A 24,047-nucleotide genomic window follows, 5' to 3' on the forward strand; every position below is an offset into this window, starting at 1 on the left:
GGGCTGAGTTATTACCTTTAGCAGAGGTTGCTTACAATAATACAGTACATAGCAGCACGGGATTAACTCCATTCCAAATCAACACTGGAATGGATTTTTTCCTGATGCCAGAATTACCTAGACAACCTCCCTCATTCATGTCCCTAACAGAATGGATGAACTCATTAAAGAAAGGATGGGAAGATACAAAAAAGCTTTGTCTGAAGCTGCAAAAAATTATAAAAAACAGGCAGATAAACATAGATCCCTTCGACCACCTTTTAAAGTAGGGGACAAAGTATATTTGTTGACCAAGTATCTTAGGTTGAAACTGCCCAGTTAAGAAGCTGGGTAAAAAATTCTTGGGTCAGTTCCAAATTTCAAAGATAATCAATCCGGTCACTAGCCAATTAAGTCTTCCTCGACTATTGGGGAAAATTCATCCAGTGTTCCATTGTAGTTTGCTAAAACCAGCTACTATATCGATGATAAGACCACTGCCAATCGCTCCCCCTAAACCAAGGGTCTTCCAACTTGGCAAGTTTAAGACTGGCGGACTTCAGTTCCCAGAATTCCTGAGCTAACATGACTGGAGGAGGAATATTGGGAGTTGAAGTCCACCAGTCTTAAAGCTGTCAAGTTTGAAGACCCCTGCCCTAAACTGTTAATGGTACATGGGGAAACACATTATGAGACTCAAAAAATTCTCAATTCTAGATTACACCGTGGCCGATTGCAATATTTGGTCTTATGGAAAGGATACCCCCTCTCAGATGCCAGTTGGGTAAAGAGTTGGGATGTTTATGCTGATCAATTGGTTAACCAATTCCATGAAGATTTTCCCCACAAACCGAAGGGTCCTTGTGGGGGTGGGGGGAAGGGGGTTAAGGACAATGTATTAACCCCTGTATGTGTTTTTTTTCTCTTTTCTTTTAGGAGGAGTTTTCAAGGGAGGACACCTGTCAGCTTTGAAATTCAGCTGCCACATTTTTTAGAGAGCGAGCTAGAGGAGTTGAAAAGTTCAAGGTTATTCTGTATGTCATATTAAGAATTTCCAGTTGCAGTTAATTGGTTCTCGTGATTTATGAAGTGGAGAAGTGGGAGGAGAGAAGGCAGGAGAGAAGGTGGATTCTGTGTAACAAGCAAAAAACTTTCACTTGGGAAATTGCTTTTGACATGACAGATCTGTTTCTAATAAATCAATTGGAGAGATAATGTCTTGAGGTGATTGATATCATGGATACTTTCTGGATGCCTTACAATTCTAAATCTAGTTATGTGTTTTTTATATAAAGGTTATATTACAAAACAAAAGTGTCTACATTCACCATACTTTTTTAATCCCGTGAACAACGCATTGTGCGGTATCAGTTCTGACCTGGTGCAGAACCTAGAGCATGCCAAAGAGGTTTTTGCTGCCTGCAAAGACTTCCAAACTCTCTCATTCTTGAAAATCCTGAACTCAGAAGACAAATGGTAATTCGCCCAGGCTGTCATGCTGAGTTTTGTAATGGAATGTGGGAATGACTTTGGGGAAAGGGGAGAAGACATGCTGCTAGGAAACAATAAAAAATGAGAGATGGGAGCCCCCAGTTTTAGGAAGCTCTTGGTTTTGAGAGATCAATACAGAGAGTCCTTGCTCAAGGACCAGTCATTTTACATCCGCTTAAAGTCACCAAATGGCTGTTTTAACCCTGTAAAGCACCCCCAGCCATCATAAATAGTTGTACTTCCTACCCACATGTACTGACATAACTGCCTATTGGGTGGGTTAGCTTTACAACCAGTTGTGGTGTTCCGCGGTCAAGAGATTGCAATTCTAGTTTTTTTTTGCCCATTCAAATGGACAGGTTCACTTAATGACCATTACAAAAGAGGTCAAAATATTACTTCCGGTCACATGGCTTGATTTACAATCACAATGACTTATGGATGTAATTCTGGGTTCAATGAGATATATAAATTGAGAACTACCTATAGTATTTGTCACTACTGTCAGCTCTACTGGATAAACCATGGAGTCATCCCAAAGTCTGATGACACAACTGGATTTTGAGGGACTTTTGGAAGGTCAAAAGTGATGAAGCCAGTCCCACTTCAGAAGAGACAATATTTTCATAAGGCAAGTGCCACAATAGAGAAGGCCTTACACCTAGACCCTGCCAAATATAGCTCTCTAGTTGGTAGGACCCCATAACATGCCTTCTCGGCTGGTGGGAATGGCAGATGTAATCAGGAAGAAGCAGGTCAAAATCAGCACGTTGAATTGGACCTGGAAAGCAAACTGGTAACCAATGTGTTTCTACTAGAAAAGACACATAACTATCCACACCACTGCATTTTACAGTTCAAGTTTCTGAATTTTAAAAAGCATCTCCATGTAGAACGCATTACAATATTTAAACAGGGGGGTGACTAGGGCACGAATGACCACGAGTAGAGCCCCCACAACTGGAAACAGGCATAACTGGTGCTCAAAATGAAGTTATACAAAGGGTCCCTTAGCTATGATTGCTACCTGCTTTTTGAGCAGGAACTGCGCTTCTATTTGGGCCAGTGCAACCCCATACAGCACCACTGATTGGCATACTCCTAGAACTGTTAGGACTCAAATCCAGAGCAACCCAATCTTGTCGTGATTCAGTTGAAGTCTACTGTCCATATCCAAGCTCCCATAGCCTTCAGATAGCAGGATAAGACTTCCATAGCATCACTTAATTTGCCAGGGGCACAGATGTATAAATGGGTATGATGGGCACACTGATGATACTTTGCCCCAGGGTGACAGTTGAGTTACCCAGCAGCCTCATGTAAAGGTTGAAAAGGAGTGGACAGAGCACTAACCCATCTGGCACCCCACTCAGTAGGGGCTGAGATCGTTCTTCCCCAATTACCACAGACTGGAACTGACCCAAAAGAAAGGAGGTGAATTCTAACATCCAATATGGAATAACCAAGGGTGTCATGATCACAAAACAATTCTGAATTGAGGCTAAATCTGTTGATCAATAATCTAGTATAGCCCATACTATCGCATTTACAAAAAAACAAACACACAAGCTTTTTCTTCTTCCCCTTTTTAATGTGGTCAAAGAGAATTAAATCCTGAAAATTACATCAGAAATGGAGCTTCAGAGCCACCCATGATTGAAACAATCCAGGTCCAGACAATCTGCTTTACACAGATAAATGAGAATCTTCCATACTAATCTTGGTTTTAATGAGAACCTACAATGGATTCATCCAGTTAATGTTTTCATCAACACAGAATGCGCTCATTACTAAACAGCTTCAGGTTAATAGATGTCCCTATAGAGCTTGTATCTTTTTGTATAAAGTATTCATTCAGGTGAAAAATTGCATAAATAAAACAAATAAGAACATAATTACTTTATAGAGAAATAGAGCCTCCAAAACCAAAACATTTTTAAAAAATCAAAGATCAGACCAATTTGGCCAGCATTCCATTTTGATTAGAAGATGCTTAAAACCCTATCCTAAGCTGAAAAGAACAACATGATCCAAACTCTGTCAAGGACCTTGGAGTACTCATCTCTAATGATCTAACTGCTAGAACCCACTGTAACTACAAAAAGGCATTAAGAGTTATTAACCTAATCCTATGTAACTTTTTCTCTGGTAATACAGTTGAGAAAGTCCAAAAATATTTCACAAGAAGAATTCTCCATTCCTCTACTCGTTGCACAACACCTTATGCCACCAGACTTGAAATTCTAGACCTAGAAAACCTAGAACTACGCTGCCTTCGGTCCGATCTAAGTATAGTATATAAAATCATACACTGCAATGTCCTACCTGTCAATGAATACTTCAAATTCAACCATAACAATATAAGAGCAAACAATAGATACAAACTCAAGGTAAACCGCACCAAATTTGATTGCAGGAAATACGACTTCAGCAACAGAGTGGTCAATGTCTGGAATACTCTACCTGACTCTGTGGGTTTTTTCCCCAAACCCCAAAAACTTTAACTTTAGACTGTCTACTATTGACCTCACCCCTTTCCTAAGAGGTCTGTAGGGGGTGTGCATAAGTGCACCAATTTGCCTACTATCCCTGTCCTGTTGTTTCTTTCATTTTTTATTTTATTTTTCTTATATGTATCCATTTTATGTATTCATAACTATGTTTATACTTATACCTGTTATACCTGTTATCGCTTGACAAAATAAATAAATTTTAAAAAAACCATGAGTTACTTTTTCCTCCCAAACAGAAATATAACTCTAGCAAAGAGATGGGTTGATTATGTGATTTCTCAATGTACTTCAAAGTATTTTAAGTTTCAACAATTGCCAGTTATTTCATTTCTATTCTTTTCTATAAGAGCAGTAGGTGCTTTAGGCTATTATTAATACTAGCACACCACACACCTGAATTCTCACTAAGCAAATCATTATTTCAACTTAAAATGGATTTGGGAAACAATTGGATAAAGCATCTTAAACTGGCTAGAAACTATAAGGGCTCAATTGTAAATAATGTTAAAAGGATATCATCCTTAGTCATTCTCAGCATGGCTCATACATGACCACACCTCATCTCTAAGTGACTGTAAACTGTTAAAATCAGTTTTAATTGTATTTTAACAGTTTTCACATTTATTTTTTAAAATGCAGTAATTATATCACCAAACTGATTAGCATTAAGTTTCCAGACAGGAAGTGTTTATCTCTCTCTTTCACATACACACACACACATGCATACAAACACACACACACCTGTTGAAAAGGTGCTTAGCTGAGCAGACCAAGAGAGTTGGATGGATTTTAAGCCCAAACAATTAGATGTTGAGTATTGTGTCAATAAAAACTGTCTCAGTGATGTTGAAGGACATTTATCAGTCCTGTCCTGGTTTTTTTCCCAAAATTGTTCAATATAAGGAAGTGGACTGGTTATTTTGAGGATTTGGCTCTCCATGCAATGTTTGCTTTAATGATGCCTAATTGTGCTTCCCATTTTCAAATACTAATAAATGCTCTTTTCTTCCTTGAAGCTGAATTCAGCTGAAATGGAGTTTACATTATCTGGCAGTCACAGCACAGCATGAAAAAGCCCCAGTAAAATACCTGCATATTGAAACTTTTCCAGCAATCACTGACCTTCTCAAAGGAGCCAAGAAAGAACAGCAGGAATAGTTTCAACAACAGCCTGAAAGGTCCCAAGCCTTTTGGGATCAACTATCACAAATAATGGAGCCAGCAGTGGGAAATGCACTGAAGTGGTTCCCCATTGCTTTCTTTCTAGGGCTGAAGGAGAGTGACTGGTGATCCAAGGTCACCTTGCAGCCTTCATACATAATGTGGAACCAGAACTCATGGCTTCCTGTACAGTTTCTAACCTGGTACATCAACCATTGCATCTTTCTCCCCTCTATTATTTTGAATAACATTTAAAGGGATTCAAATTATATTATTCATCAGGTTTCCAGAACATCTTTCAATAAAATAAAGAGAAAAAAGAGTAAAGAAAACCCCTCACTTATGTTCTATTTTCCATCCTGCACCCCTCCCATTTAATTGACAAATATTAACTTTGTACTGTTGTAGTCCACATTGTAGTCCAATTATTATAACTAAATATACCATTTTTCCATCACTGCTCTCTTCAGAAAATTATTTCCAACAATATTTACAATGAGAGATCTTCTCTTTTGCCACATTTTCATACAGATTTTGAAATTCATCTTAAGTTTCTAGTTTTGATGGTTATTGTTTTGTGTCAAAACAATAACCAAGTTATTGTGTCAAGAAATTGCAGAGTTCCCCAATACAAAAGCGCACTAGACTGTGATTAAGAGGTTTTAAATGCCCACGTCAGCATAGCTCGCTTGTAATAAGAGGTCTTGATTGTAGAAGATCAAACCAGCCAAACCAGCCATAGGCTCAATGATTTCCAGATGTTTACAGACATTTACTGCAATAATCAGAAAAAATTATACAAGTTTTTTTAAGGGAAAGGTTAAAAAATGTACATATGTTATACTGCAGCTGAATCAGTAACATCTATCAAATTAGATTGGATATTGAGAATCTGTACAGGTAATAAAATTGAAAAGGAAATCTTTCTTTTTGTGATAATAATTTTCTCAATGGGAATTTACCAGAAACCTAGAATGTGATAGTAAGATACTAAGTAATCAAATCTCCACCCATCAAAAACTTTAAATCTTCTTTTCCTTGGCTTTTTAGTATTCATCAATTACTTGACAGGTGACAAAGCTACAGGTAATCAGATGGTAAGAAGAATCAGTTCACTGACTGGGGTACAATTTAAAGAGACTTTATTTTTCTACACATTATTTACTTAGCATAATTTCCTTGTAAATGAGCACAGTGATGTCATTTCCTGCCTTTGTGTAAAAACAGTAAGAGGAATGCATAGAAAGAATTTGAAACTGAGAAAGTTAAAAGTAGGAAAGTCATTCTAGGAAAATGTAGGAAAACTCACTCTAACCTGCCATACTATAAGCACCTTTTTATGCAGGCAGGTAGACATCCTGTGACAGGAATTTGACTGACTTTGAGCTAATGAGTTTAGTCTTTTCTGTGCATCATCAAAGCAAGAAAAATAGAATGTTAATTGGACCTGAAGACTAATAGTTGTAGTTTGAGAAATATTAATATCTCTAACATAATATAATGCAATATTTTGTCTATTCATTAAAATGATTACTTCCCATTAAAAAGAATCTTAAATTGACTAATTTCAATTTTAGCTTACCTAACATGATTGACAATTAAGAAATATAATTTCACTTATTTAATAACTGTTATTCTAATGAATAACAATTACTCAGAAACTAACAGCTTTGAAGGCTGTCAAATGTTTAAACAATTCATGTCCTCAGGTAATCAAAACAAAAAATTAAATGCAATAGAGAAAAGACAACTTAATTTTTCCAAAGAAAACACTTCAAATCATAATTGCTAAGAAAGAAGTAGTCTGGCTCAGAAACAAAACTAGGGGAAAAAAAACAATTATACCTTCAGCCAAATCCATATGTTTGTCCTCCATTTCATCTGTCACTGCTAAATCCCGTTCTTCTCTCCAGCTCAAAACCTTAGAAAGGCTGCCAGAGATTGTGGAGAAGAAACCACGAATAAAGTAACTGTCCTGCTCACCACCTTCTGGTTGCAGAAGAGGTTTTGGATTTCTGTCTCTCCAGTGTGGTGCAGGTTCAGAGACAGACCTGAAGAAGGGAACACGAAATGTCCTGGTTGCTGGCATAGCAACCTTTTCTTCAGGATCTTCTTGACAACCATCAGCAATTAATGTTGGCAGTCTCAAAGGGTGTTCATTAGCTTTTGATGCATCTGTTCTCTTAGTCATCTTCCAGTGAAATCGAGGAGTCGTCTGCCATCGATAAGTTCCAAGAAGCTTTGCTAAATCCAAACCTGCATCTTCATATAACTTTTTATTCTTCACTTGGTGATACCAGTGATAGTCCTTCAAGCTACATCCTATTTCTGTAGTGTTGCCATCCTGCTCTGAAACAGATCTCTGAAAAAGCGCAGGACTAGGGTATTTTTTAAAAACACTCATTTTTTTATCAATAACTTCAGGAACCTCAACTTACACATTTATTTAATAAACATATTTGATGCTCCTTGAGATTCCCACCTGAGCAACTTCTGCTATGCAGTTGTAGATGTCCTTGAAGACTTGCTACTGATGAAAACTAGTTCAGACTCAAATCTCAATTTTCAGTATCTTCAATTACATAGATGCCGGTGACAAAGCACAGAATTAGTGTCAATCCAAAAATAATTATTTTAAGCTGAAACAGCTTGCAAGTGACTTTTCAGTTCCTGGGTTCACGTCTTAAACATACTTTCAGGAAGTGACCAAAAGGGGCGGTGGGGTGGAAATAGTAAAATTCAACAAAGAAGTGACAAACCAATTACAGTTCTGCTTTCCATTTCTAACTACAGTATAAAAATAGAAGATAAAAAATACCTTTAGTTTTCACATAGTAACATCAAGCAGAATTGCCACAAAGATCTTGATAAGAAAATAGGTTGCATCAGGATGAAGAATTGACTGGTTGGAAATGTTTCAATTCCTGAATAATTCAGTATATATTTTATGTTCACCATAAAAGTTTTGCAAATCCAGATCAGGAGTCAGATCCACAAGAACCTAATATAGTCATTCTTCCAAAGACGCTTATAAATGCACTGCAGCAAAGAAAAGGAAACGGCAGCTGAAAGGAATAATGCTGCAAAGGAAAATATGCATATAGAAGGAGAAATGAGAGGGGAGGTAGGTGGTGTTTAGTCAATTACTGACCAAAGCAAAGAAGCAGACCATTTGGAGGCAAAAGTCTTGTGGCCAATGAAACATAAAAATGTGCATATTTTTAAAGTGAGCAGGATTTTTGTTTTCATAAATCTAATTAGAGTCAGTAGACTGGAAAGTAATATCCTATCTAGTTAAGTAAAAGAAAAATTGCCACCTCCAGAATTTAGGGAACAGCTGACTATATTAAATTTGCTAAAGAAAACTTATTTTCTAAGAGACTCAAGCCAAGTTTCAGTTCAAGTTATAATAGTATGGTCACTAAGCCTAGAAAATATGGGATTTACAGTGGGAACATTTTAAGGTCCTTGGCAGACATAATCAATGTTTTCATTATTTGAAACAATTATCTAGTTTGGAAAACTAATAAAAACAGATCATTTCACCACATATTCTTCAGCTACTCCTTTTATCAGCTGCCTAGTGATGCTTCACAAAGCCAGAATTGAGACCTCAGAAAACTTTTCATCAAGCAAAAATGCACTTTTTCCTACTTTTTTACAAAAAAACTCACATTAAAAAAGTGTGAAGAAAAATCATAGCATTTATTTATTTATCTTTAGATAAGGTATATAGGTACCAAGGTAATTCTATGAGGCATACAGAGGATCAAAAGACAACTTAAAATCAGCATCCAGAAAAACAGTAATATAATGAATAGCCAGGGTTTTAAAAAAAGTGATTCCATTTTGAATTGCTAAAACAATAACTAATGAATCAATAGAGCTTGCTTAATCTCATAGTCAAATCAAGATAAACTTCACCCACCCCACATTTTCAGGTCTGAGGGGCTAAAGCAAGAAGGGACCGCATTTCTAATGCTGTGAAACCCCAACTTCTTGGTTGGGATCAGGCTACCCACCTTTTTAATGATGTTTTGGAAGCTTTTAAAGAAAGGGATGTTCCAGACTATCATCTCCTGATTTTAATACACCACCTTCATTTTCAGTTCTTTATTTTTTGTAGTTTCCACCTGCAGCTGTGTTGGTTTACTGTTTATATAGCTGATATGGAGGCTATGAACACTATGGATGTTTTACTTTCCTTTTATTCTCTATAGAAGCCATTCAGAATTTTTGGCAAGATAAAAATGTGGAAAAATGAATGACTAAATAAATTAATTAACTACCCTAGGAACACCCAGGCCTTTAACACCTTATGCAAGACCAACAAGGTTGGGGCCATCTAGACTTTCGGAAAAGGTGCTGCTGTTCCCACAGAGCAATGAAGCAAAACAAAAAAGTAACTCCTAAGTCGCACAAGATGACATTGTCAAACATAGTAGATGGAACTTGGAGCGTGCCAATTCTTCCAGTTATGGTGGGATGAGCAGAAATGGTAACATGACCTGACCCTATGCTTTGTACAGTTTCATAGGTGATAACTAGCACCTTAAATTGCCCTGAGAAGCCCAATGGGATCCAGTGTAGGTTGCAAAGCAAAGGTGTTACATGGACATAGTTTGAAAGGCTCCAATCTTCCCATGCCACAACGCTCTGGATCACTTGCATTTTTCAAGTGCTCCTCAAGGGCAGCCAAATATAGAATGCATTACAGTAATCCAACTGGAAGATGACTAAGCCATAAATTGGCACGAATTACCATGAAATACGGCTTCCCAATCCAGAAATGGATACAACTGGCATATATGTCCAAATGCCCTCTGGGCCACAGCTGCCACCGTCTCTTCGAACAGGAATCGTAAGTTCAGGGGGGAGCATAAATTGCACACTAATGCTATCCTGAGGGAACACTGCCCTGTTCATCAAAGATAAAGATGGAAATGAAGGTGGTGTCTCTAGATCTGGGGACGAGGGATCTCAAAACCCACAGCCTTAATCTTCTCAGATTTGAGCTGTTCTACCCATCCAAGCACCCACAATTTTGAAACACTGGGAAAGAGCCTTGATAGCATCACTTAGTCAACCTAGAGCACAGGTGTATGGTTGGCTCATGTTGACAGATGACCTTTACCAGTTTCTTATTCAACTGAATCAGGGAGAGATAAAGGTGGTCTAAGGCTATAATCACCCCCTATTGCAAGTGGTGATTGTGGTCTCAGTTGAACCACATACTAGAGCCCATTATTAGAGATTAAGGCAGGTGTGGGATTCAAATGTCTTAACAACTGGTTCTGTGGGTGTGGCCTAATTTGTGGGTATGGCTTGGTGGTCATGTGACTGGTTGGGTGTGGCTTGCTAACTGGGCATGGCTTGGTGGTCATGTGACTGGGTGGGCATGGCTTGTGTGTAAATATTATAAATATTTATGTAAATATTATTTTATTTAAAAAAACAGGCAAAGCAGGCAGGCAGATTGAGTTGCTCACAGAATTACAGATTAATTTAGAGATCTATATATCTGCAATCGGCTACCTCAGTCTGTCACATAAAATTTCCTTGCAATCAAACTCACAAAATTAACTCACAACACACCATGTATGTAAATATTGAATTTTTTATAAAAAAGAGCAACTTTTACCCCAAAGCAGGCAAAGGAGGCAGACTGAATTGCTCACATAATCATTAATTTAGATTTAGATTAATTTAGAGATCTAACTATCTGCAATCGACTACCTCAGTCTGCACTGAAAAGCTTCAGTTCTAAGGAAAGTTCGGCTCTGCTTTTAGATTAGCTAGAAAACAAGAAATCCAAGGATTTCCTGCTTTCTAGCTAATCTAAATCACCTCCTGGCAGAGCAGAACAGCTGATGGTCAGAAAAAAAGAAAGGAAAAATAGCAACTTACTGAACCAGGCAAGTTGGATGGCTCGCATGCCAGGTAAGGAGTGAGTGAGCGGGGATACTGTACCCTTCAGAGTGTTATATTCATCAATGGCTACACGCCTGCCCTGGCCCCAGCACCAAACCCAGTGGGGTACATTTCCAAGCCTATCCTTTGGCTCCCTTATTTCCAAGCGTCTCCATTGGCACCTAAGCAAGTTCACCTGAGATCATGAGCGAAGGAGCCTTTAACACTGGATCACTAATAGCAACTTCAGAAACCAAATGGATTAGATTTATGTTGTATTTCAAATACCGAGATTGCCCTCCCTGAGAGCAGTCTGTCTGATCTCCTCTCATTATTGTCTTGGTAGAGCAGTCTGCCCCATCTACTTCCATATCATCCTTAGTAGAAAAAGGCACCTTCTGCTCTTCACATCACCATAATAACTTTGTTTGCTCTTTCTCTCCCAATTGCCCCAATCTTCTGACTTTATCACCTCTCAATTACAGCATGTCACTGAAGCAAATACGAAAAGATCTGTTTTTCCTCCCAAACAAAGACCCCATCCCACCATCCAAATCTCCAATGACATCATTAAGCAGCTACTGCCACATCTGAGAACGTGTTTGACTTGTATTCTGCATCCCCTCAGTCAGGCTAACCAGTAACCATCTTCCCTTCTCATCTTTACAATCCACACCCCAACATTCACACTATGCAATTCAAGAGAACACAATCTGAAATAAGGTGCCATCTAGAATTCTATCAAGTGTGTGCAATTTATAAAATGTACAGTCAAAAGAGTGAACTTCAGGGTTGAATGGCGTTTGTTAATTATTTTAAGACAAACATGGGGGGAAAACTATTCTGACAACAGAGGACTTACAGTCATGTTCAATATAAGGTGACTTGAGAAAATCAGACTACATATGGATTTTTTTCCTCCAATATGGTGCTCTAATCTGCCCAAAGTTAACTATCATAGTTTGTTTGGAGAGGGAGAGTCCTTTTCATATTTGCATCAGTGACATGCTGTAATTAAGAGGTGATAAAGGCAAGGGCAAGACCAGGGGTGGGGTTCAAATTTCTTAACAACCCGTTCTGTGGGTGTGGCTTTATGGGTGTGGCTTGGTGGTCATGTGACTAGGTGGGTGTGGCTTGTGTGTAAATATTATAAATATTGATGTAAATATTGATTTTTTTTATAAAAAAGAGCAATTTTTACCCAAAAGCAGGCAAAGCAGGCAAGCAGATTAAGTTGCTCACAGATTCACTTAGAGATCTACCTATCTCCAATCGGCTACCTGAGTTAGTCATATAAAATTTGCTTGCAAGCTAACTCACAAAATTAACTCACAAAACTCCATATATGTAAATATTGATTTTTTTATTTAAAAAGAGCAACTTTTACCCAAAAGCAGGCAGGCAGATTAAGTTGCTCACAGAATCACAGATTCACTTAGAGATCTATCTATCTCCAATCAGCTACCTGAGTCTGCACTGGAAAATATAAGCTTCAGTCCTAAGGAAGGTTTGGCTCTGCTTTTAGATTAGCTAAAAAGCAAGAAATCCAAGGATTTCCTGCTTTCTAGCTAATCTAAATCTCCCGGCAGAGCAGATCAGTTAATGGTCGGGGGAAAAAAGGAAAAAAATAACAACTTACCAAACCAGGCAAGTTGAATGGCTTGCATGTCAGGTAAGGAGTGAGTGGGTGGGGAGGCGCGGGACCAGCCAGTGGAGTGATTTGCTGGTTCTCTGAACTAGTTTGTGCGTGCAGCATTTGCAAGAAATCAGCTGTGCAGCCTGGACAGCTGACAAGCGCTGCGCACGGGTTGAAAATCCTCTTGTTTCCTGCTTTTTTTTTTTTTTTATAAATTTTATTGAATTTACAATTAAAAATAACATAACAACATTACATATGCAACAGAGAGAAAAAAGAAGAAAGAAAGAAGAGAAAGAGAGAGGAAAAGAAAAAGAAAAACGCTCGGTCTTGTGACCGAAAAAGGAGAAAAAGAAGTGTAAAAGAGAGAAAAAAAAACAAAGAGACGGAAGAAAAAAGAAAATACGTTAAAACCAAACAGATATTCTTTTTGACAGTCTGCAAGATCCAATTCTCCTACCTTACTTTAAATATACACATCTTATTACTATTTATGCTTAAATTACCCATTATTCCTTGAACAGTTTATCTCTGATATAACCAATTATACCACGCATTCCAATTATTATCAAATGCTGAAGACTCTTTATTTTTAAGAGCTATGGTTAAATTGTCCATTTCTGCGCAGTCACATATTTTCTGAATGACCAATTGATCTGTAGGTAAACAGGATGATTTCCAGCACTGGGCAAATGCTAATCTGGCCGCAGTTAGAATATGAATTATTATATATTTCGTCTTTTTAGGAAAATGTTTATCAGAGATCCCTAGTAGGAAGAACTCTGGTTTGTATTCGATTTGTTCTTTGGTTATCTCCTCCAGCCATTTTCTAATTTTTTGCCAGTATTTCTGGGCTTCTTTACAGGTCCACCACATATGAAAGTAGGTTCCCTCTATGTTTTTACATTTCCAACATTTTGGACTAGAGTTTGGGTTCATTTTCGCTAACCTCGAAGGGGGTAAGTGCCATCTATATAACATTTTATACATATTTTCTTTGTACGCCGCAGATTTCGTAATCTTAATGATTCTATTCCAGATCTTTTCCCATTCTGTTAATGTAATGCTTCTTCCAATATTCCTACTCCACATTATCATGTTCCCTTTCACTATCTCTTGCTCTAATTCTACCTCCAATAAATATTTATAAAATTTAGAGATATTCTTTTTATTTGATCCTAATAAGATTTTATCTAAGTGTTGTAATTTGCTATAGATTCCAAACTCTTTGATATCTTGTTTGTATCTACTATGGATTTGTATATATAACCACTGATCAATTTTAAATCCCTGTTCCTGTAAGTCCTGTCGAGTTCTTAATTTCCCTAAAGGGTCTAATAAATCTTTATATTTAGTCGCTTTTGTTATATCCAAATTGTTGGGATGAACCATTGCCTCCATTGTTGAAAGCCAAATCGAATTTTTAAATAATGTTTTTTACATATTTTTTCCAATTAGTTAATAGTGAATCTCTAATAAGATGTCTATGAAAGTACGCCTGTTTAGTTTTCCCCACATCCCATAGAAATGCGTGCCATCCTCTCTGAAGGTCGTGCCCTTCCAAGGCTAGAGTTCTTTTATTCCGTAAATTGACCCAGTCTTTTAACCATAATAAGTTGGCTGCCCAATAATATAATTCCCAGTTTGGAAGCGCTAGCCCACCTCTACTTTTGCATCTTGTAAGGCCTTAATACTGATTCTAGCTTTTTTCCCTTGCCAAATAAATTTAAGAGTTACCTTATTTATATCATCAAAAAAATTTTCATTTTGATTGTGGCAATCCTGCCCAGTAGAGAAAGCTGCAACTTATTCCAAGATTCTAGATCTTTCTTAATTTGCTGTAACAGTTTATCATAATTATTCTCTTTGAGTGATTTACTATGTGGTGTTAACCATATGCCTAAATATTTGACCTTTTTTGTTGCCTGTATCCCCATGGTTTTTTCTAATTCTTTCCTCTGGTTCTCTGTTAGATTTTTAGTCAGTAATTTCGTCTTATTTCTGTTAATCTTTAATCCTGCTACTGAGCCGTATTGTTCTAGTTCTTTTATTAGATTATGTCCTTTTTCCATGGGATCCTCTAGGAAGAAAACCATATCGTCTGCAAACGCCTGTAATTTATATTCCTCTGCTTTGACCCTAACTCCTTGGATTTCAGAATTTTGTCTTATCCGCGTTAACAATGATTCTAAAGCAAATATAAATAAGAGGGGTGAGAGAGGGCATAACGCCCTTTCAATGCTTAGTGGGCCTGTTTGTTCACCATTAATTAGTATATTGGCTTGTTGGGTATTGTAAATTGTTGTGATAATATTCTCGAATTTAGTGCCCAGATTCATGTTTTAGATTTTTTGTATTAAAAAGTGCCAATGTAAGTTATTGAATGCTTTCTCCGCATCTAGAAACATGAGTGTAAATTGTTTCTCTGGATGAGCTTCATAATATTCTAAGACGTCAATAACGGTTCTTAAATTGTTTTTAATTTGGCGGAATGGAAGGAAACCATTTTGGTCTTCATGAATGTATAAATTTAAAACTTGTTTTACTCTATTCGCTATAATTGAGGTAAATGTGCCACACAAAGCAGCTGAGGAGGGAAAAGCGGGTAATAAAGGACAGCCTAGAGCCCGGGCAGGTGAGTGGGCCAAACACCCAAACCGGTTCGGTGTCAGCTGCTCTTCGCAGCTACAAGTTCTATAGAACTGGGCCCAACTGGTAGCATCCCACCCCTGGGCAAGACTAAAAGAAAGTGGAGTGAGTCCAGAAGTGCAAGCCTCCTCTGTAGCAGCAAAGCAACTGACAATTGACAAACTGAAAGTTCTAAAACCTTTTAAAGATAGTTTTAATAGCACAATGATTATGATGCAGCAGCATTTGATGGGGTTTTTTTTATAGTTACAGGACAAAGTTTGATATAAGATAGGCAGATATATAAATCATTTAAATAAATAAACAAAAAACAATATTGCTGATTTTACCTAAGTTTCTTCAGACCCCAAGAGGCCTAGTGACATAAAAAAATATGGCCTAAAACCTAAAGGCTATCTTTTGTCTATCATTTTACTTTTTGGAAAGGACCATGCCATATTGCTTACTGAAATAAAAACAGGGAATGGAAAAACCAGATATGGGATTTTTGTCTACTTTTGATAAATGTATAAATGTTTGGCAACAAATGCAGATGTCAATTAGGAAAGATATGCATTACATAAACACCACTGGGGGAAAGTCCATCAAAGAAGAAAGAAGAAAAATAGCATTGTCTGTGTCGTTTTTGAACTCAGAATCTGGCTTCTATGTACTCTGAAAATGATTCACTGATGTCTCATGGTGTCTCATTCTTTGTGGTTTAATCTAGACTACTTAGTAGCTAAAAAGAAACTTCATGAAAAATGCCAAATTCACTTTATAAATCAAACTTGGCATGCAATTCTTTGACATTCATTACACTGCCATTAATACTAATAAGCTTCTTTTAAAATAAATTATTAAAATCAATGATTTATCATAGTGATTGATGCAATTGTTCTAGAAACAGTAAATATTTTCACTCTACACTTGATCTCAACCCAAAGGCTGAGTAGTAAGTAGTACTGTGTTCTGATTAATGATCACTATAAAAATAAGGATGTCAACACATTTTCAAACATGGAGATGCTTCCATTATCAATTGCAGTTTTTGACATTATTTTTAGGTTTAAAGCCTGCCTTTTATCCAGCAGCTCAAAATGGCCCACATGTGTTACCATTTTGTACTAATAAACCTAGGTTAAGATATGAGAGAGTAAGTCTCCATAAGCAAGGGTAAATTTGGCTGTCAATAATAATGAAAGTATCTCTGTTTAATCAGTCTTCCAGATTAAAAGGACATATTAGATTTTATAGAGTCTGCAGCAAAGAGGAAATCCATTTCTTCATTATAGAGAGTAAGATTTATAAGATATGAAATCTGACTAATGTAGTTATAGTACCATTATAGTACCATTCCCACTCACTCAAAAAAATATCTTATGATGCTGCATACACATCCGATATCTCTACAATCAGCACAGGGGCACCCCAAAGCTGTGTGCTATCTCCACTTCTCTTCTCCCTATATACCAATGATTGCATCTCAAACGATCCATCTGTTAAAATGCCGAAGTTTGCTGATGACACAACAGTGATTGGTCTAATTCAAGACAATGACGAATCTGCATACAAACAGGAGGTTATACACAAGTTGCCTCGTGGTGTAACCGGAACAATCTGGAACTGAACACACTCAAAACCGTAGAAATGGTGGCAGACTTTAGACGAAACCCTCCCATACTACCACCTCTTACAATACTAGACAACATAGTATCAACACTAGAGACCTTAAAATTTCTAGGTTCTACTATATCATATGACCTAAAATGGACACCTAACATCAAAAACATCATCAAAAAAGCACAACAAAGAATGTTCTTTCTGCGCCAACTCAGAAAGCTCAAACTGCCCAAGGAACTACTGATACAGTTCTACAGAGAAATTATTGAGTCTATCATCTAGACCTCTATAACTGTCTGGTTTGGTGCTGCAACTCAACAGGACAGACACAGACTTCAGAGGATAATCAGGACTGCAGAAAAAACAATTACTACCCACCTGCCTTCAATTGAAAACCTGTATACTGCACAAGTCAAAAAGAGGGTTGTGAAAATATTTACAGACCCCTCACATCCTGGACATAAACTGTTTCAACTCCTTCTCTAAAAACGATGCTATAGAGCACTGCACACCAGAACAACTAGACACAAGAACAGTTTTTTCCCCGAAAGCCATCCTCTGCTAAACAAATAATTCCCTCAACACTGTTCAACTATTTACAAAGTGTACACTACTATTACTGTTAATCTTCTCATCACTCCTTATCACCCATCCACTCCCACTTGTGATTGTAGGACTGTAACTTTGTCTCTTGTAATGTTACGATTTATATTGACTGTTTCCTAGCATGATTTGATTGTTGATTATATGTTATGACTATCATTAAGTGTTGTACATTATGATTCTTGATTCTTAACGAATGTACCTTTTCTTTATGTATACTGAGAGTATTTACACCAAGACAAATTCCTTGTGTGTCCAATCACACTGGGCCAATAAAGTATTCTATTCTATTCTATTCTATTCTATTCTATTCTATTCTATTCTATTCTGAATCAAGTCATACTGACTACTGAGGATTCCATGGATAAAAAGCTATAAAGCCATCCCCATCAACAAGACAGGAATCACAACCAGGTGAGGTAATTCTACTTTATTGTAACTACATTACTATATTGACAGAATCTTGCAAGTCTGAAAATACATTTCTAGCTCTGTCTTCTTTATAGCCCAAGAAATTTAGGAAATATCCCTTCTGAACCTCTTGGGCTGCCCACTATCCAGCTGTGGAGCATGCAGTCTACTTTAACCAGGGTTTGCTGCTTTTGGTAGCAAGCCACATTTTACTCTTAAACCTAAAAATGGATTTCCAGTCTACATAAATCACTACAAAAAGCTTCTTTTGAAAGTAGACAACTCTTGCATTTCTACAATCACAAGTGACTGATGTTGAGGCCTAGACACCTTATTCTACTTCTTGAAGAGCTAGCTTGGAAGGAGTCATGTCTGAACAGGGAATAATAAATGTACACCATAGTAATCTCTCCTGAGCATATATAAATGCAGTACAGTCAGAAATTCTGTAGATATTAGACTTCACAAGCACACTTTTCCCCCTGAACTTTCTTTAATCACTTTTGACCATGGGTAGAGCAGTTTTCACCATTGGCTTTTAAAATATCGGAGGTTCCTTCAAAACTGGGAACAAGCATATTTATTGTCATGAGATCTGCCTCTTGTGTCATCAGTTGTCAGAAGGGTTGACTGTTTGATGGATGAATCACTGGTACAAATCCTTATATGACACTAACAATGGAAAGAAATACTGTCTGCCAATTTTCAGAAGAAAGAACTAAGTAATACTTCTCATCCAAAAACATGGTGAGTATTCATTCCAAGATTAAGCAAATGTAATGAAATTTAGAAAAAGGAAACAAGTTAATCAGGATACGGTCTTCTTGGAAGAGTCTGGAAATATTAACAGAGAGGTAACTGAACCATTTATTTATTTAGAAAGTAGCTCTTTCATCCACGTTTTTAGAGCAGATATCAAAGGTAGATTGAGACTGAGATTGAGACCATCATGTAACACACGAGGACAGAACGGTTTTTTTTCACAAGTGATTATATTGCCAGCACAGCAGCTGAAAAAATAGAATCAAGGGAGATAAAAATCCAAGGATCCTCCATCCTCTTTCAATGTGCCTTTTTCAACCTAAGCAAAAGTTGAAGGCCAGAGTAACTTTGTTTCTTGATGCTATAAGCACTTTTTTACTGTTTTGACCATGTAGCGGATCTCAAAGCCTACAGGCTGGTTATTACAGGGCTCAGAAGTCTGTCACAGAGATGCATATTCAAATAGTGTAGCCTCATCTTGTTGTTGTTTTTGTTTCAATTCCATTTAAAAATTCACCAAGTTAGGCAAACAAGGCATATATTCACATACAGCTGCAATATGCCTCAGGCTGACTGCAGTAATAGTGTTCAAATTGTGGAGCATTCATATCTGAGACATTTGAAAGCTGCTAAATGTTAATGAAAAATGATTAAGCAATCACTTTAAAGTGCAAGCAGAAAAAGAGGATGCTAGGCAGGGATCTCTTTCACTTCTTAAATTACAGTGCAGCACTTATTTTGCTGATTCTTATCATGCCTTTATGCTAGTTCCAGGATGACTTACATGGGACTTCTTTTAGTTTATCCTCACAGTAACCTCCCTCTGAAGTAAGTTGGGCTTGTAATAAATAAAACTTAATCTGTGTTCCCTAAAGGAAGGCAAGATTGTTTCCCCCAAGTAATTACCCACTGAGAGCTAAAAATAGCTGCAGGTATCCATGCTGAAACATGTAGATTTTTCAAAGCTTAGTTATGGCTTGCGGGGAGTTTCAAAATGTCTTAACAGGACTCTCCCTTTCAATCTACAAGTTTCATCCTTGTTTCCGTTTCTGCTGGTAAAAAGAAATGTGTGTATGAGGAAGTATGAGGAGTTTTGTTTTTTGTTCACTGTTCTCTTTTGGAGAAATTATAATTCTCAATTTATAGTTGTCTTCCTTTTAGACAAATATAATATCTAAGGGAGACAAACTGAAGGTTTGAAAATCAACATTCAATTTTTATGTTTTCCAAGTAGCCACTGTATTAGCATATTTAACTGAAACCAAAAAAGTGAAACACTTCAGGTTCTTTGATATCAGGAAGCAAAATAGTTCCGATTTAAGAATGATCTAGACTTTTCCTACCAGCTGGCTCATTAAAATACTCAACTGTTTTGTAGTGTTTGTCTTCCTGCAAATCAGTGTAGCTTCCTGATTTGTGCAGAAATGTTGAATTACATCTGTGGCTGCATACAAATTGATCCAATCTTGTGAACATGGTTTCTTAGCAATAAATGTCAGAAGTATTTGTAATCATTTGTTCTTTATATATCATTCAGCTGAGATTTCCTCATGTTGTATCTCTCTTGCAAGTTTTGACATTTTTACTCAAGAAACCTTTAATATGGGAGAGAAAGATATTCTAACTTAGCTGCATTATGATAAAACAGTGATTGCAACAAGTCAGATGTGACCTTCCATTCTAATCCAAGAAGAAATAAATTTCTTTAATGTCAATATCATCTAGGAAAACCAATGCATCTACAGATAAGAGAGAGAACAATATTTATGCTAATAGAATAATATTTATATTAATTTCTTATGTTTTAACTTCCTCTTTGCATGCACTTTTATTAAAATAAGTAGAAATCTGACTTTTAGAAAATAAATTGGGAACTGGCATAGTATACAAACTCATTTCAAGTTTTTACATTTTCATTATTTGTTTAGATTTATATCTTTCAAAGACATGCCAAATAATTTGAAATAAATTAATTAATACATTAAATTATATTGTAGCATCCTACACAATATATTAGTGGGAATGAAGCCCAGATTTCTTTGCACCAGTCTTCATGCAAAAAGAAACTATAGCCCAACCTATCTGATCTTGATGCATATAAATCACCAGGACCCAATGGTTTACAACCTAGAGTTCTGAAGGAGCTGGCAGATGTTATCTTAGAACCATTGTACCATGTCTTTCAAAAATCCCGGAACACTGGGGAATTACCTGAGTACTGTACTGGAAAAGAGCAGGTGTGGTTTCTATCTTCAGAAGAAAGATGAGAATTTTTCAGGAATGCTTTGAAAGGGCAAAGATATGTTTTAGAAGGAAATACTCTTCAAAATTTGGTGCAGGTTGTCTTTGACTTATGATCATTCATTTAATGATTATTCAAAGTTATGAAGGCACTGAAAAAAGTTGACTTATGAGCAGTCCTCATCCCTATCACTATCACAGTATCTGCACAGTCACATTATTAAAATCCAGGCTTTTGGCCATCAGTAAGTATTTATAATGGTTGCAGCATCCTGGGGTCACATGACCAACATTTGCGACCTTCCCAGTGGGCTTCTCAAAATCAAAATGAATGGAGAATTTGCTTAATATCCATGGCAAAAAGTCATAAACTTGAGTGTGTAACAACCACATCACTTAGTGATGGAAATTCTGGTCCTGATTGTGGTTGTAAGGCAAGGACTCCTTATATCATTTTGAATATTCACTAGTATCACTAGTCCAATGTTACTGGTCATACATCATATTATTATTTACTGCATAAGCTACTTAGTGTCAATGAAATAGCAGAATTTAGAGACAGCAAGTAATGAAAAAAGCTGAAGAGCAAATAAAGTCTGAAAATCCTTTTAATTTTTCACCAGTGGAAATATTCTTCAAGCGCTAAAAAAAAAAAAAGAACAGTTATCACAGCTCTTGAATGTTTTCCTAGGAACTGGGAGAGTTCTTCAAGACAATGTTTTTACTATTTAAAGGAGAATGGGCAGAAGACACTCATTATTTTTTCCTACTACCACTACTTCTATTCTTTATTTTAAAGATGCAGTCAATTAAAGAAGAAAAATAAAGTAGCTATATAAAGTGGTGTTCAATGGGAAACATTAAAAGCCCTCTGTAATGTTATATGGGAATAAGCTTGGAGGACAAGGAGAAGAGCCACAGCCATAGAATGGTTGGAGAAGCAGTAGCTGAGACTGCAAAAGGAATATGGGCATGGCAAATGTCTCAGGACGGATTTTTGAAAGCTTCTTGGACTCTAAAGATGATAGGGGAAAATGTACTTTCAGATTTACAATATTTTGTTAATGTAACATTAGAATAAAGTAGAATTAGTTCATCTGGGCATGCTTCCTATCTGGACTACTTCACAAGGCTGACATCATCTGTGCCCAAAATCTACATCAAAACTGTAAGTACATGTATTTATAAATGTCTGCACTATTTAGTTTCTGTCTCAATTACAATTATATAACAGTTTCAGGCAGCTATCTCCTATTAGGTCTGATCCCAAATGTCTGAACCTTAACTTATGGCTTTGCTGAGAATTTTAGGAGTTCACATATCAAGGTCATACACAAAGTTGAGGAAAGTCATTTTTCAGAGTTATAGTCAACACTTAAATAACTGAATTTTCAGTGAGGTTGAGAAGAAAAAACATTCATTGTCATCTCATGAACTTAGATAGCTGACTTGAACCTGGCTCAATCCACCACTGCCAGCAGTATATATCCTATATAAGAAATGCAGTGTACAATCAAATCATATTATTGTTATTTTGCTTTGCTCATATAATATAAACAGGTCTCCTTCTTTCTTCTTCCCCATACCTTATACATATATGACAGCCACATCCTGTAAGACAGCTTGTTAAATTTAAGAGACTTAATTCAAGCAGCCTTTATTTCAGGCATATGCTATTAAAAAACTGGCACAGCAGGCTAACAGGACATTGTATAACTGACATCAAAAATACTGGAGACTGTGAGTAGGAAGAAGGGAGCTGAATTTCCTGTCTATAAGAACATCTGTAGAGTTATCTCCAGCTATATATAGAAAGGAAGTTACAAACTGCCCCCAACTAATATTTAGTTGCCAGATTAGTTATTTTCTCCCTCCAAGATTATTAAAATGGCCTAGCTCCCAAAACAGTGATATTTCATCCATTGAAGCATTAAGTCACATACTGTGGCTAATCCTAAGAGTATAATTAATTATTTGACAGTTCCCAGAAGCCATCATTGTATTCTTGACAAAATCGTCAACTCATCAAAATTGCATGGCTGCTGAACAAATAGAGCTCTATAGCCTCTGGTTATGCTTGCAACATCATGCATCACTGCTGTCCTAGACATTTAATTGTTAAATATTCCAGACTATTGTGCTAGTGGAAAGTGGAGTCATAGGGCATAAATCCACTGGGAGCACTCCAGCATGAGAAGCTACAGTTGCCTGGAGTTACCACAAGCTTCAATTTGTTTAGTAACTAATATCATCTATGACCAGAACAAAAGGTACAGAAAATAGAACAGAGAATTCTACCTTAAATTTACTTTTGGAAGTTTGATGGTAAAAGGTGAATTTAGTTATTGAACAAATTGTCTAGGACAGCAATGATGCATGGTGTTGCAGGCATGGCCAGAGGCTGTTCAATTTTATCCAGTTGTAACTCTTTAAGGGTTCACTAGAATGTTATTTTTATGACCCTACAGGAAGTAAAATAGAGGCAAAATGTATGAAGGTATACATGTCTTCTTTGAAATCTGTCTGTGGCACCAACCCCAGTTGCACCCTGTAGTTTGTTTGTTGTTTGTTTGTTTAAACAAGGGAAAGAAAAGGTAATTGGAAGAAAAGTGACTCCTGGCAGCAGCTGGGAGAATTAAAAATATGGCTGCCAGAATCATGTAAGATAATATGTTGCTGGCACACAAAGCTGAGTCACTTGACTGAGAGAAGTGATGGCTGCACCATTTGTTCAAGAAAACAGGGAGTCCCTGTATGATTACTAATATGTTCTAACTTGAGAACTTTGTTGTAACCAACAATCAACTTGACACATTTCTTATCTGGCTTCATTTTCATTTCTGAACAGAACCCTTATTCTTCTACTGAGTGTTGTAGAAACTCCTTATAATTCTTTGTTATGGTCCAAAATGGATAGGCTGAAGCCAATATGAATTAGTCAGAAATTCCAACTTGGTTACATATAAATCAGGTTCAACTATCCCATCATTAAGATCATTTAAAACATTTAAGAATAGTGTACATGTATATTCAGCGGAATCTCATCAATATTAGTCTAAGTTCTTATATTATTAAATTATATTATTTCT

General features: G+C 36.7%; 1 protein-coding gene across 7 annotated transcripts in view; it reads right to left on the reverse strand.

The window, feature by feature from the left end:
* RASAL2 (RAS protein activator like 2) overlaps positions 1-24,047 on the reverse strand; it is a 242,552-nt gene that overhangs the window by 146,675 nt on the left and 71,830 nt on the right. For 2 of the 7 annotated variants that reach the window (XM_087930463.1, XM_087930461.1), the window contains exon 1: positions 6,990-7,824. The exons of 2 other annotated variants lie outside the window; for them this stretch is intronic. In XM_087930463.1, coding sequence (XP_087786589.1) covers positions 6,990-7,548 — 559 coding nt within the window. In that variant the 5' untranslated portion in view covers positions 7,549-7,824. Of the gene's footprint in view, positions 1-6,989; positions 7,828-24,047 lie in introns of those variants that run through there. 3 more of the 7 variants (XM_087930462.1, XM_087930465.1, XM_087930460.1) reach the window with 3 other exon arrangements.

The sequence above is a fragment of the Pseudonaja textilis genome, chromosome 3 (genome assembly GCF_049901715.1).
Source record: "Pseudonaja textilis isolate UNSWEBS1 chromosome 3, rPseTex1.2, whole genome shotgun sequence".
NCBI lineage: Eukaryota > Metazoa > Chordata > Lepidosauria > Squamata > Elapidae > Pseudonaja > Pseudonaja textilis.